Source organism: Canis aureus, chromosome 15, assembly GCF_053574225.1.
Source record: "Canis aureus isolate CA01 chromosome 15, VMU_Caureus_v.1.0, whole genome shotgun sequence".
NCBI lineage: Eukaryota > Metazoa > Chordata > Mammalia > Carnivora > Canidae > Canis > Canis aureus.
Window position 1 is genome coordinate 53562411 of NC_135625.1, and position 14903 is coordinate 53577313.

Consider the following 14903-nt stretch of genomic DNA (forward strand, 5'->3'; position numbering starts at 1 on the left):
AGAGATCTCCACCAGATACAGCTTCGTTTTCATTTGCCTTCCTTTATGGTGCTTTTAGAAACTTTCTGAGGGATCCCTGGGTGGCTCAGTGATTAAGCATCTGCCTTCAGCCCAAGGCGTGACCCTGGGGTCCTGGGATGGAGTCCCACAACAGGCTCCCTACACGGAGCCTGCTTCTCCCTCTGCCTCTCTCTCTGTCTCTAAATAATAAAATCTTAAAAATAAATAAATAAAAACTCTTTCTTAGAGGGAACTTTACATTTCAACCAGCCAGGAAGGGAGGGAGGATAGTGAACCTGTCCCCCGACAACAACAATGAACATCTCGTCATAATTGCGTCAAAATGCTTTCCTACGCGGGTGGAACACGGGAATTCTGGAGCTGCCTATGTGTCCAGCTTGCCCTCTCGCGTGAATACCCTGAGAGGCCACGGGGATGGCTCCTGTGTCAGCCGTGGCATTCCCAGGGCAGTGGATTCATTTGTTCACACGAACACACTCACAGAGGACCCACCACGCCCCACCGCACACCAGCCCTAGGAAGCACTCCAGCAGCCTATTGGGGGGCTGGGCAGGGATGCCATAGTTCGGGGAGGGGGCGGCTCTGACCCTGCAGTCCCAGACACTGTGCTCTTCTCCATCCAAGGCCACTCCCTAGGCTCTGACCAATTCCACGGTTCATCCATGAGGCAGTGACCCCAGTCGTGACCTTTCCCTGAGCCCCAAACCGCAGCACCACCTATCTCCTCGACAGCCTCCTTTGGGGGCCGACAGATGTCTTCCTGCTGGACTCGCTTCTCTGCCTGCATTCAGCACCTGTCCCAATCTCCGGCTCCAGGGGACACGAGGGCTGGAGCCTCGAACCACATTTCCCAGGTTCCCTTGCAGCCACTGCTCTGTGGGACTGGTGATGACCACAGCCCACACTGCTGAGATACTTGAAAGGACTGGCACTTGACCCTCCAGCTTTGACAGACGTAACTATTTGCACTGCCTGGACCTGTGACCCAGCTTCATGTGTGTGAGAGCATGAGGCAAAGACATGGTGACAGAGGCTCCCTTGCCCTGGGATGGAATTGCGGGAGTGGCACAGTGGCCCCTGGCTTTGCTCCTTTATGCACCCAATTCCCTGTAGCAGAACCTTTCTGCTTGGAATCCCTAAAGCAGACCGTTTCTCCCAAACCCTAATACGAGCATCTGGCACCATCACCCCACACATTGATCCTGACAACACTCCGGGCCCCCTAGAATCTCCCGCCCTCAGCACCCGGAGGCATCTTTGAGATGCACAGACTAACACAACTACCTGAGAAAATAGCTCACAGTATTAGGAGCTGCGAGGCCCTGGAGACCCCGGACACGAGGAGATGAGGGACGCTGGCCTCCCAGGGGGCTCCCTCTGTATTCCTTTCTGTCCTCTGGCTTCTCCCGAACCTGCTCCACACAGACAACCCGGTGATGATGACATGGAAGGAACTCCCAGCACGGCACACACAATGGCTCTAGCTCTAGCTGGGCACAGGGTGCAGGGAAGGGCACTGAGACTGGGGCGGCCAGCGAGGGGCTGTGGGTGTGCGGCTGTGAGGCTGGAGAGTCTGGCTCCACAGAGAGCAGCAGAAGGGTCTATGCAGGCAGACGTGCTTCTGCATCTGCTCTCACGTGACCCACTCTGCAAGCAGTGAGAGAGGTGCACGTGGGGGTACAGCCCGCGGAGCTGAGTGAAGGGGTGAGGACAGGGAGGCAGAGAGAGTGCTTGGGGCCCTGGGGCCCTAGGAGGGCACAGTAAGGCTGGCCTTCACGGGGCAGTCGCCCTTGTCCCAGAGCAGAAGGAGGCCTGTGGGCAGGTGTGGAAGGAAGGAGAGGCGACTGCTCAGTGTCCACACCAGGCTGCCCGGAGGACAGACATAGATTGGGATGGGTGTGCCCAGAACAGGACCCTTGGTCTGTCCCCAGTGCCAGCCTTCTGATCCCTGAGGTGGCCCGTTCTAGTGTCCCGGGCAGCCTGCTGGGCCAGGCAGTATGTTCCGTGGCTCCCCAGCAGGTGCATGGCCCCAGCAAGACCCCAGGTCCCTTCCAGAAGACCCAGAAGGCCAAGGGCCACAGGGGAGGGATAGGTCTAGCTGGGCCTCCGGAGACGGAGGTCTCTCTCTGGTTGTAAGCAGGCGAGTCCAAGGAGGCCGAATGGCAGCAGCTGGACTCAGAGCGGCTAGTCTGTCTACCCTGAGGCCAAGAGCTCACCTCCCTCGGGGGAGGGCGGCCGTGATGACCAGGATGCAGAGAGATGGCCAGAGGCATGGACAGGGCAGTGGGCTCCAGCTGGCAGGGCCTGGGAGGTATGGCGTGGAGAAGGGGCCCCAGGTTAGTAGGAGCTTGAACACAAGGCACTCTGCGGAGACAGAGACAGACGGGAGGCGTAAGAGGCCAAGGCAGGCACGGGGGAGCATTGAGTTCAGGGTCAGGTCACCCAGTGATGGCCCCACGGCGCCCTCCCTGGCACTTGGGACGTGTTCGGACTTGGCCGGGTCATGGGTTCTTGTCCCAGCCTGTGGGCACACAGCACAGACCCCGGTACCCCCTGAGCACTCCCTGGAGATCCAGGAGACCCGGGCAGAGCGAGAGCCTGAGCTGAGAAGTGCTGAGAGGAATACGAGGAAACCTTCCCGGGGGCAGGGCCCAGGTCTGGAGCAGGGGTCAGAGGGAGCCAGGCAGACGCTGGCAGCTGTGGGAAGACGCTGTGTGCATTCTCTGCAGGCCCGGGGCGAGCCTCCTGACTCCCGGATAGTGTCGTGACAGTGTCATTACACCTGTTTCCTAAAAAGATCAAGTTTGTCTGAGCCTCTGCGGGATGAGGCTGATGCCCAGCTGCAGCCCCAGAGGCCGTTTCCAAATCCCGCCATCGGTTCTCGGACCCTACAGCGTCCAGGGGTTTCAGGGAAACCCAGGCAGCCACCCTAGCCACCCTCCCTGGGAAGCAATCCATTTAACTGTGCGAGCCCTGGGACTGCAGGGGCCAGGTGTTGGCGATGCTCCCCCAAGCACACTCCTCAATGCCTGAGGTCTGGCGGTGGCTTGGGGTGCCTGCTGCCCCCCCGGCCTGCTGCCCCCACAATGTGTGAGCTGGGACTGTGAGGGAGCAGGGGCAGAGGCCCCAGGTGCAGAGGCCACAGGGCCTCCCCCACAAGCCAGGCTGGATCCAGGAGGCAGGGGCTCGTGGACCTCAGTACACTCGCCCCGGGGCAGAACTGAAAGCCCAGTTATTGGGAACCCAGCACCCCACCCGCGGAGGTTTGCTCACAATGTTAGTGTAGTTTCTGCGTAATTAACAGGCAATGCTTCAGTCGGGGGTTGAGATTGTGCTGTAGTGTGTGTGTGTCTGTGTCATCACGGTGTCTCTTGATGAAACACGGAAGATCCGGTGTTTCTTCGTAATCAGCTGAAATCCCTGCCCACTAGCGGGCCTCTCGGCGCTATGGTCACAGCCAGCCATCATTCACTTTTATTGGACTTATTTATGACTTTATGCGTTCCTGGTTTTCAGAGTATGCTCGGGGGCACCAAGCTGGGGGCTGCACGTCCAGAAGCGGGGGGAGCAGGCCAATGCTCCTGTGGACATGCCACCTCCACACGTGCTCTGGGTGGGGCCCGAGGCCCACCAGCCGCAGCGGTGCAGCTCTGGGCCCTCCACAGGGCAAAGGGAGCCTCGTGGGTGGGTTTGACTGGAGCGCATCCGTGGGCACATGATGTCCATGGGCAGGGGCACAGGATGCGGGTGCGGATCCTGTGTCCTCTGGGAAAGCCCATGGCATGCAGTGGCACCCATTCCTTCCCTCATCTGGATACTTGCAGGACAGTTTTGGACTTGCGTCTCTGTGGAGAGGAAGCACAGCTTCTCTGGGGAGGTAGGTGCAGGGTTATGTGGCACGAGACTCCCACCCTGCTGAGGCCTGTGAGTCCCCCAAGGAGGCCTGCTGGGGGCCCTTTAGGGAACTTTAGGGCTGGGGAAGGCCACCCCACTGGGAGCGGGCAGGGAGGGGGCAGGTGTGAGACTGAAGCCTGGGGGGGGTGCCGCAGCAGAAGGGCAGGACCCAGAGGAAGCAGTCATTGCAGGTGGGGACGGATCCTTCATCCTGGGGTGCCCAGCTCAGTTCTACTTTTGGGGGAGCAAGGGGGGTTTATTCTCCTCCCCCGGAGCACAGCAGGGTCTGCGGGGCCTCACAGGCAGGAAGCTCGGAAACCCAGCTCTGTTTTGGGGGACCCTCAAGGCAGCAGGTGAGCTGTCTGGGTGACAGCTGAGCCTCTGGGCAGTGGCTGAGCTGTCTGGGAAGTGGGTGACCTATGTAGGCAGTGGGAGACCTGTCTGGGCAGCGGGTGACCTATCTGGGCAGCAGGTGACCTGTCTGGGCAATGGGTGACCTGTCTGGGCAGTGGGCAACCTATCTGGGCAGTGGGCAACCTGTCTGGGCGGCAGTTGACCTGTCTGCATAGGGCGGCAGTGAGGCAGGACAGACAGGCCCCTCCCTCCTTGGAGGGCAGTGCCAGGAGCCCCCGTGTCCCCGAGAGTCCCAGGCTGATTTAGCTCTGCCCACGCCTCTGACAAGTCTTCATGCCCATCCCACCTGACACGCGATGCTCTCCCCTTTTCTGCAGGCCAGGCAGGGCCACCTCTGGACCCATCACTTCAGAACGAATGGTCGCTCGCAGCCAAGCCTCCAAAAGTTACCCGGCATTACCTCAGCAATCCGCTCGGCCTCTGTACACAGGGCCCCAGTCAGAGGCAGAGGCTCCCCACAGACTGTCCTTCACAGAGACCTGGGGGCCAGGACCCATCGCTGGGGCTCTTCCCCATGTCTGGGGCTGCACGCAGGTTGGAGGGCACCACCATGACACGGAGCCCCCCTGGCTGGGCAGGTGCAGCCTGGTGTGGGGCAGCCCTGCACGCAGAGCAGGGCATGTGCATCACAAAGGGATGCTGCTTGATAGGAGGGCTGGGAGGACTTCAGGGGGGCGCAGGGAGGGGGTCCAGGGAGCACTGGCCACCCAGGTGCAGGGGCCCTCCCATCCCCCTTCCTGCCCCAGGACTCTAGCTCACTGCACTCCTTCGGCCCCTCTGTCGCCTCCTGGGCCCTAACCCAAAGCCCCTTCCCTTGGTGTCGGTGTGCAGCTGGGCTCTGGGTTCCAAGGCTGGTGGCCCCCCACACAGTGCCCAGCCCAGCACCCGCACCCACTGCGGCCCTGCAGGGACCCTGCTCAGGACCCGAGTACACCAACCCCTGCCCTGTCCTTGGCAGTCGGGACTTTCTGGCACCAATGGCTGGACAAGGAGGAGTCTGGGTGGGTGGGTGACCTTTCTTGTGGTCACAGGAAAACCCGGGCCAGGACCTTGACTGGGGCAGCAAGGGGAGCCCAGGCCCCAGAGAGGTACCCAGAGAGGTAAACCGAGAACATTTCACCAAAGGGGGAGAAAAGATCTGAACCGGGGAGGCAAACAGCTTTCCTCTCCCCGCGGAGAAACCCTGACGGTGGTTTTCACGAGGCCTGACCACCGAGGCCCTGGAAAGGTGAGGCAGGCGAACCCATGGGAAACTGGCTACACAGACAGACAGCCTACCTGGAGCAAAGAGAACCAGAAAAGCAGGTCCTGGTCAAGTGGCGCATCCAAACAGTGGGGTGGCCAGTTCACCCAGAAAAGGGCCATCCACGTAGAAAAATAAAGGAATTGAGTACACAGAGCATGAGGGGAGGTGGCCATGGGTCAGAGAGCCAGGGCCTTGCCGGACACCGAGAAGTCACCCTGAGGCCCCCAGAAGCTGAGGACAACAGAGGGCAGGAGGTGAGGGGCCACCTGGGAGGGATCTGGGCAGGGGTGGGCCAGCCCCCGAGGAGGGGGACAGGCCTGGGGCAGGCTTAGGGTCTGATGATATCCCCTCCCCAGCCAGGGACACAGAGGCAAAGAGACAGAGAGACAGAAAGAGACAGAGAAACAAAGGCAGACAGAGACAGACAAAGGCAGACAGAGAAACAAGACGGAGTGGCATACTGCTTTGAGTGCCAGCAAGACCCAGCACGGCCCCGTGAGAAGGGAAGGGGAGATGAAGGTGCAAGGAGGGCGCAGGCCAGGACTGCGTCTCGGTCGAAGCAACACCCTCCAGCATCCCCAGAAAAGCTGCAGCCCACCCCAGTGCGGGGGCCCCGGACCTGCCCTGGGGGCCTCCTGCAGCAGCACAGCCCTGCTCTGTCCTGCCGTGCGGTGGCTTCGGGGCAGCTCTGCAGAAGGGCGGGGAAGGAGGCCTGGGCCTCTGGCCTGGTCCTGCCACCACAGGAGCAGGAGCAGACCTGGTCGGGGCTTGTGCCCTGGCAGCCGGAGGGCCTGACTTCAGGATGCTCCATTCTACAGGCTACAGAAGGGTCCCACGCAAGGGGACACCTGCGCTCTCTGTCTCTGCCAGGTGAGGACACAGCGGGAAGGCGGCCACCCACGAGCCAGGAAGAGGCCCTCGCCAGAACTCGAGCCTGCTGGTGTCTCAACCTGGGGCTTGCATCCCCAGATCCGAGAGAAGCAAACATCTGCTGTTGAAACCCCTCGGTGAGCTACGATGAGGGAGCGCCACCCACCAGCCTTCTTCCTGGAAAGCACTGTGGAGCTCCCTCCTTCCTGCCCACTGGCTGCTCATGGAGCGGGTGGGACCCACCCGGAGGCGGAGGGAGAACCACATGCTGGGGCTTCCGACAGGGTTCCCAGGTCCCCACCTTCAGGTCATGCAGGAGGGGTGGCCATCAAGAGCCAGAGCTCCATGCCACAGGAATGCACATGCTATGATGGGGTCCAAGGGGCAGCCAGAGGCACAGCCCTGCCCCCAGTGAGCTCTAGAAGCTGTGCAAGGGGCTGGCATACACGTGCAGAAGCCACTGAAGGATAGCAGAGCCCACAGGCTCACGCAGACTCTGGAGGGGTGACAGCCGTAAGCGTGGAAGGCTCAACACCGACCAGAGGGCTGCTTGCATGCAGAGGAAGAGCAGCGCTGGTGCCTCCATTCCCTCCTCCCAGGAGCCTGAGGTGGACGCAGCCGCTGTGAGGGACATACTGCTCACTGCTCCAGGGCCAGTGCTGGCTTGGGGGGGGGGGGGGCGGTAGCACTTCCCGGGAGCGCAGGGCTGGAGCAAGACAGGCCTGGAAGCCAAACCTCAGCTCCTGAAGCCACTGCAGCCCTCCAGATGGGATGGGGGACTTATGCTCAGCCAGGCTGCCCCCTGCCTCCCTGCACACTGGCCAGGGCCCCAGCTCACTGACCCTACAGAACAGGGGGCACAAGGCTGGGACAAATGCAGAAATGGAGACACTCATGCTGCCTCTTGTTAAGCTTTTGAGATTTTCTTCTCCACGCTCTTTTGCATTAATTTTGATTCTTCAGAAATTATTATCGACCTTGATCACTGATGTTTTTGGTGCTCCTTTCAAGTGTATGCCAGAGGCGGGGCTTCCCCCCTCTGCTCTCAGCCTGGGGCTCTGGAGCCGGCCCTGCCTCGGGGACTGGACCAGCACCCCTCGGTTGGGGGGCATTGTGTCCCCTGGTGCAGATGGGCAGGAGCAAGGACCAGCCCCAGAGTCTGAGAACGGGCTCCCCGGGCCCTCACTCTCACTGTCACCTAGTCACCCTTCTGCTCCCCAGTAGCCTCCCGGGGCCCCTTTGGGCAGCATTTCTCATCCAAACTCCTGCCACGCCAGTAGTTATAGGACTCGCTTGGGGACTCGGCCTGTCTTGCTGCCTGCGGCTCCAGGCACCCTGGCTCAGGCTGCTTGTTTTTCTCCTCACATCATCAGCTCTGCTGGGAGCAGAACCAGCTCGTGTTTGTGCTGACCTCGTCAAGTCACAGAAGAAGTGAAGACATGTGAGGAGGAGACTGTGCCAAAGGGACTGGATCCCTGTCCTGCCCTGATGACTGGCCTGGGGCTGCAGGCATGCTCCCCCTGCCCTGGCCCCAGCCCTGTCTCCTTGCTCACTGCCTGGGCACAGGGCGGCCTGAAAGGACGTCTGGATTTCTCTCTGTTTTGGAAAAAGTAACTGTTCTCTGCTCCTCACCAGGAGCAACCGTGCTCCTCCTGGAGTGAATCCTATGAAGCTGTCCAGGGCCCATCACAATACCTGCTGGGTGCTGCCTCCCAGCCTGGCAGCTGGCTCTGCCCACTGAGACCCCAGGCCCCAAATCCCCCCTCCAGCCGGGGCTCTAAATTCCCCAGACCCCCGGCCAATGAAAGCCACTTGCCAGACCTCCTGGCAGCCTAATTGCCCAGTCACGGGGCTGGAGCCTGAAGCAGCCGGAGAGGGCCTGGCCTGCTGGGAAGAGGGGGCCTTCTGACCAGACAGAGCCGCTGCCCTGGGCTCCCCCTCCGTTAGGCCTTCCCTCAGGGGCCAGGGAACCAAGGCTGGTCTGTGCCCAATGAGCCACAACCAGCACCCCTCCTGGAGAAGCAGACTCCCCAATGAGCAGGGAGTCCAAAATGGGGCTTGATCCCAGGACCCTGGGATCATGATCTGAGGCGAAAGCAGATGCTTAACTGACTGAGCCACCCAGGTGCCCCCACACAACGAGTGCTTGAATAGACCCTCCAGGTTGTGCATTACCTTTTCCTTCTTGGTGACGTCCATCCTGGCTCTGTCATCCAGCATGTGTGTGGTGGGCAGCTCGTGTGAGCTGGAACCCCTCAGTGTTTCTGGACAGCTTCTGAAGCAGAAGTCCCCCAAGGTGTCGCCAGCCAAGGAAGGATCTGAAGGGAGGGTATGGTCCACCTTCCAGCCGGTTTCTGGCTCGAGCTTCAGGCGTAGAGTTTCCTCCTTTTCATCGTTGACCAGCAAGCTGGCCGGGCTTCTCTCCGGGGATACAGCCGGGACCCTTCCCCACCCAGGCCCGTGTGGCCATCGCTGGAGGCCAGGACTGGCCAGCGCCAGTCAGCCGTCCCTCCAGGTGACGCTGGGCTGCGGTGGCACAGTGTCCTCCAGACACACTCAGCAGAAAGGGTCCGCTCTCCTCCTGGGGCCAGGGACAACTCTTGAGCAACTAGGCTTTAGGGGACCACATCCCTCTCACACCCCAACCAGCCTTCCCCAGCTTCTGCGCCACCCAGCACTTCCTGCTTTGACCAGGTGTGGAGTGGGGAGTCCCCCCACGGGGCCTTCTGTGTTCCCCGAGAGGGCCCGCGCTGCCATGGCAACCGAGAGCAGGGCCTCAGGCCTCCGGCCTCTGCAGGGCTGACCATCCTGTCATTAGAGCTGCCATGCAGAAAACCGGGGCTGATGGCAAACGCCTCCATCCCCATCACCATAGCAACGGCCCAATCGCCCTGTCACCGTGGACTTTGCCACCTGTCCAGTTCCCAGGGCAGGGTCACAGGGTCTTCCAGGCCCACGTCCTAAGGAGCAGAGGCTCCTGCGCGTGCAGAATCCAGAGGAGAGGGGGCAGGCAGCTTGCCCACCAGCCCTGCCACAGGCTGGGACCCCCCGTAAGCTCCGTGGCCGCCTTCCCTGCCTACCTGAGCCAGGACAGTGGGCCCGGACAGGGTCCCCAGCTCAGGACGCGTGCATGCCCAGTCATGCTCACAGTGACGGGACCCTGGGAACCGAGCGGGAGGCCAGGTGCCAGAGCTCACCCACCAGGAGCAAACTGGGAGACCAAGGACCATCTCAACCGGTGCTTCTGGCCTCAGCCTCTGAAGCCTGGTGTGCTTCATCCTCGCAGAGCGGCTCAGGACTGGCACACCGCGAGCACTCCAGTGGCCGGTGGCTGCTGTCGGGGGGAGCGTGGGAATGGGGCCCGGCAGGGTCAGGACCAGGCCACCCAGGAGACAGGAGACGTCTAGAGGTCCAGCAGGGGGAGCGAGGAGGAGTGGCCAGTGAGACTCTCCAGACCAACGACGTGCTGTCCCATTTTAAACCAACTTTCTATTCGTGGTCATCTGGGCAGTTCCACTCTTCCCCCATCGTGGGGCTTTGTGTTTTACCAGTCAAAACATGCACATGTGTCTTCCAGAAGATTCCTAGAGGCTGGACTGCTAGATCAAACGCTCTGCACATTTTACATCCGGGCAGATGAGATTATAGTGCTCCCTCAAAAGGCTCTCGCATTTTATTAATCCTCCCACCAACCTTAGGAGTTTGCCTCCACACTGGCCCACCCTTGAGATTATAAATCTTGATAATCTTTTCCTGATCTGTTGTCTCGTTGTCATTTAACCACAAAGCCCTGGGTCCTCTTTGTCTGTTCGCTGGCTATTTGCATTTTTTTCTCTAAGGATGATTTGTTTACACTCTTTATTTTAACACTGAGGCCTGGGCTTCACTCTGTCACTGGACCGTCTTTCACGTCTCCTTTTGTGTAACGGGCTCTCATATTCCATCTCTAATACCTACTAACCCTTGATTGAATCTGCCGTGATGTTTCCTGCGGTCCATCCTACGCTCAGACTTGATCGCTGGTGTCTTCATCACACAGAAGTGGTTCCTTCTCATGAATTTCAGTCTTGGCTTTCTTGTTCCGAGGTTCATGTCTTGTTAAGAAAGGCATTTCCCACCCAAAACTGGAAAAATATTTTCCCACATTTCCTTCCAATATTTATTTATTTATTTACTTATTTACTTATTTACTTATTTATTTATTATTTATTTATTTCTCTTTCTTTCTTTTAATGTTTAGCACTTTGATCCTTCTGGAACTTGTTTTTATGTATGCTGTGAGGTAGTGAGGTATGCAGATATTAGTGAGACTAGTATCTGTGGGGTAGGTGATTGTTTCCCCACTGACATGTAATGCTGGTGACACATGGTTCATCCCCTACCGTTTGATTTTTCTGTTGTAAGGGAGCAGCTTGGCTCTAGTCACTCACAGGTGTAGTCAACGGGCTATGAAGTCAAGGCTGGAACTGCAGCTAACCTGAGCCTGACGAATAACTTTGTGCTTCCTGGGGAACGGAGGCCAGATTAGCAACCTGCTCAGAGGCCACCTCCCACTCTCTTCCCAGGCTGCCTGAGAGGCAGTCAGGAGGCTTTCCTACAGTTTCCAGTTCTGAGATGTGCTCTTGGCCCTCGGGGTAGCTTCTGTCTAGACCAGGCTCCCAGCCACTGGAGATGCCATGACTTGGGGTGCAGGCAGCAGTCCCCTTTTGCTTGGATGTTGTCCTTTGTGGTGCACAGGACAGGGAGCAGCCCCTTTCGATGCCCTTTCTTTGCTGTCTGTACCGTGTCGTCTGAACGTAGAAGTGGCTCTTCCCCTTCTGCCACATCTGTCTGTCCATGCGCAGGACAGGGAGCGGTCCCTTTCGATGCCCTTTCTTTGCTGTCTGTACCGCGTTATCTGAACATAGAAGTGGCTCTTCCCCCTCTGCCACATCTGTCTGTCCCACGTGTTCGGCAGGAAACTAGACACAAGAGGCAGGTGGATGGACCTTTGACGTCCTGAGGTCCTGACAGAGAGTCCCCAGGGAGGACCCCCCCAGGGGCCACCCTGGCCCATGCACCTAGTGGTGGGTTTGCAGTGATGCCATCCCGGCAGAGGATGGGTTAAGTGTGTTCTCCTCCTTGCTCTTCTGCAGAAAGCAGCCATGTGTCCTTATCTGACCCATGTCCCCAGAACAGGAATAATGTTGTGGTTCCTACCCCTTGCAGGCATCTTGAATACTTCTTGAGAGAGGACAGTGCTTAGTTGGCTAATTATGATATAATCCAGGCCCGTCCTCAAATGCTACAGCCACCGGGCCCACACTCTGGACTGCCTGGGGCCCCTCCTCTAATAAGACTGCTTTGTTTCCCTCTCCTCTCCCTGTGCTGGCCTTCCTTCTGCCCCAGGTCAGTCTTGCTAACAAACTCCGATGCCAGTTCACTTTCGGCTGGTGTCAGGGTAACTTCTGGACACCGGGCAGGACAAGCAGGCCCTTCCCTACATCTTCTGTACCATAGGACTTCCCTCCTCCAGCAAGTCTTGCGATTCAGGTTTGCCAGCACAGGGGCAGGCCGCTGGTCACGTCATGGGCCGCTGGTCACCTCGCAGGGTGCTGGTCACGTCATGGGCCACTGGTCATGTCGTGGGCCGCTCGTCACCTCGCAGGCCGCTGGTCACCTCGTGGGCCGGTGGTCATGTCGCGGGCTGCTGGTCACGTCACGGGCCGCTGGTCATCTTGTGGGCCATTGGTCACGTCATGGGCTGCTGGTCACCTTGTGGGCCGTTGGTCACATCGCAGGCTGCTGGTCACCTCGTGGGCCACTGGTCACGTCAGGGGGAGGGGCGGCTTAGGGGGAGGAGGCTCAGGGGGAGGGGAGCTCAGCCGGGGATGGGGGTCTCAGGGGGAAGGGGAGCTCAGTCCAGGGATGGGGGCTCAGGGGGAGGGGGAGTTCCTCATAGTGTACCCTCTTCCCTCTTGCTCTGACATCTGTTCCCTCTTGGCTGCCAGCCTGGGCAATCTGCTGGAAGGCCTGTGGTAGTGAGCAGTGTTCCTAGGGGCCGGGGCTGGACGGCATCAAGTCTGTGCTCCCTAGGCCAGTGGGCAGGAAGACAAATTCTCTGCCCTCTTTGGGTCTTCAGCTGAATCTAAGACCCAAAATGCCTTAAACAGGAGAAAAGCATACAAGTTTTTTGTTTTTTGTGTGTTTTTTTGCAAACAAGTTTTATTACAGTTTTTGCAGGTACACAGGAGCCTTCTAAAGAGAATGAAGACCCAGAGAGGAAACCAGAACAGGAAAAATCAATAGCAAACACTCTTATGACAAAACAAAACAAAACAAAACAAAACAAAACAAAAAAACAGTGAAGGACCCACAAGATAGAGGGGCTGGGGCTATGGAGGGGACATGCTGGAAGTAACTGCAAGGTGAGGCTTGTTTGTACCAATTTTGCTAGGCCTCATTCATCTCTGGTGATTAGAATGTCTTCTTCCTGGGCCACCTGGGTGGCTCAGTGGTTGAGTGTCTGCCTCTGGCTCAGGTCGTGACCCCGGGTTCCTGGGATCGAGTCCCACATGGGACTCCCCTCGGGGAGCCTACTTCTCCCTCTGTCTGTGTCTCTGCCTCTCTGTCTCTCATGAATAAATAAAATCTTAAAAAAAAAAAAAGCAGGGGATCCCTGGGTGGCGCCTGCCTTTGGCCCAGGGTGTGATCCTGGAGTCCCGGGATCGAGTCCTGCATCGGGCTCCCAGCATGGAGCCTGCTTCTCCCTCCTCCTGTGTCTCTGCCTCTCTCTCTCTCTGTCTATCATAAATAAATAAATAAATCTTAAAAAAAAAAAAAAGCATGTCTTCCTCCTGCTACCAAGAGGGCACCTTTCATGTGGGGGTTTAATCTCCCACTTTGGAGAATAAAACGAGAGTCACAATGGGCTTCTTGCATCTGCTGGCTCTCAGACGCTGCCACCTTGTAGTGGTGGACATGTCTAGCCTGCACACTTAGGAGTGACACGCCCTGGAATTCTAGGAGGCCTGAGGGCATCTGTGGTTCCTTTCAGGGCCCCTGTTCCTGTGTAGGCTGCAGAGGCTCACCATACATTTACCCTGAAAACAGCCCTGCTGCCCTGGCCCTGGCTGACCAGATGAGAAGCCAAGGCCACTGTGTGGCCAGGTCCCCCAGGAACCCCCAGCGTGCCCCTCAGCTGGCTTTGATCCAGCTCTACGGGGGTCCCACTGTGCAGCTAAAATGGGTCCCTTCGTGAGCTGAGAGGGCTTTGAAGGTATGTGGGCACCCGCCTGCCCAGCAGGGGTGAATATGAGCCTGGACCACATGCTGTGGGCAGCATGGCTCCAGTCCTGTCTCCAGGGAAGCTCTTCCTCTAGGGCGCAAGTGCACAAGGGAGAGTCTGGACTTCAGACAGCTTTGCCACCCCGACTACCACTGGAGCTGCATGCATAACATCAGCGCTCCCTTCTGATAATCTTTTCTATTCCCATCATTTAAAAAAAATATTTTATTTATTGGGTGGCCCAGGTGGCTCAGCAGTTTAGCACCGCCTTTGGCCCAGGGTGTGATCCTGGAGACCCGGGATCGAGTTCTGCGTCAGGTTCCCTGGGTGGAACCTGCTTCTCCCTCTGCCTGTCTCTCTCTCTCTCTCTCTAATAAATAAATAAAATCTTTTAAAAAATATTATTTATTTATTTATTTATTTATTTATTTGAGAGAAAGAGCATGAGCAGGGTGGAGGGACAGAGGGAGAGGGAGAAGCAGACTCCCCACTGAGCAGGGAGCCCGATGTGGGGCTCAATCTCAGGACCCTGAGATCATGACCAGGGCTGAAGGCAGACACTTCACTGACGGAGCCACCTGGGCTCCCCATCCCCATCATTTTAGACTTGTAGCACAGTACAAAGCATTCCTGGATACCTTCACCCCGACCCCTTCACTTTACCCTTCATATATACCTCCGAATCCTGCAAAGGTGAGGTGAAGATGTGCTGTCTCTCTACCCCCTAAGTACTGGTGTGTAGTACCCCCAAACCAAGAATTCTCTTGCATAACCACAGCACAAGGATCAAAATCAGGAAATGATAAGATACAATAGTATTCCCCACTCTGTAGAACTCACTCAGGTTTCAGCGTGTCAGATTTCTGCTCCCAGCAGGATGCAGGATGCCTTTAACCCATGACCATCTCTTCTTTTTTGTCGTAAATGATAACAATACAGGAATCATCATGGTTTTTACTTGTTAAGCATCTACCAAGACTAGACTTTGGAATATAGTGTCTTACCATTCCCAGCATCACATCGATGGAAAGGGTTATATCTCCAGCTTTACAGATGAAAAAAGAGAGACAGAGAGGTTAGTGCTTTGTTCACCTTTATGCTTTGGGGGCTTCTGGTCATGCTGGGACTGAATCCAAGTCAAGTGGTGGAATGGAAGCTGGATGCTGAGATTGGGGAGTTTGTACCCACATA

The 14903-nt window shown here is 57.8% G+C and overlaps 1 protein-coding gene across 1 annotated transcript in view; it reads right to left on the minus strand.

Moving 5' to 3' along the window:
• The window catches only part of GCK (glucokinase), a 43086-nt gene extending 33133 nt beyond the window's left edge, over positions 1–9953 (minus strand). The window contains exons 1-2 of the mRNA XM_077849909.1: positions 9647–9953; positions 8621–9026 (exon numbers count right to left, since the gene is read on the minus strand). Of these exons, the coding sequence (XP_077706035.1) occupies positions 8621–8665 (45 nt within the window). The 5' untranslated portion in view covers positions 8666–9026; positions 9647–9953. The remainder of the gene's footprint in view (positions 1–8620; positions 9027–9646) is intronic.
• Positions 9954–14903: the final 4950 nt, after the last annotated feature.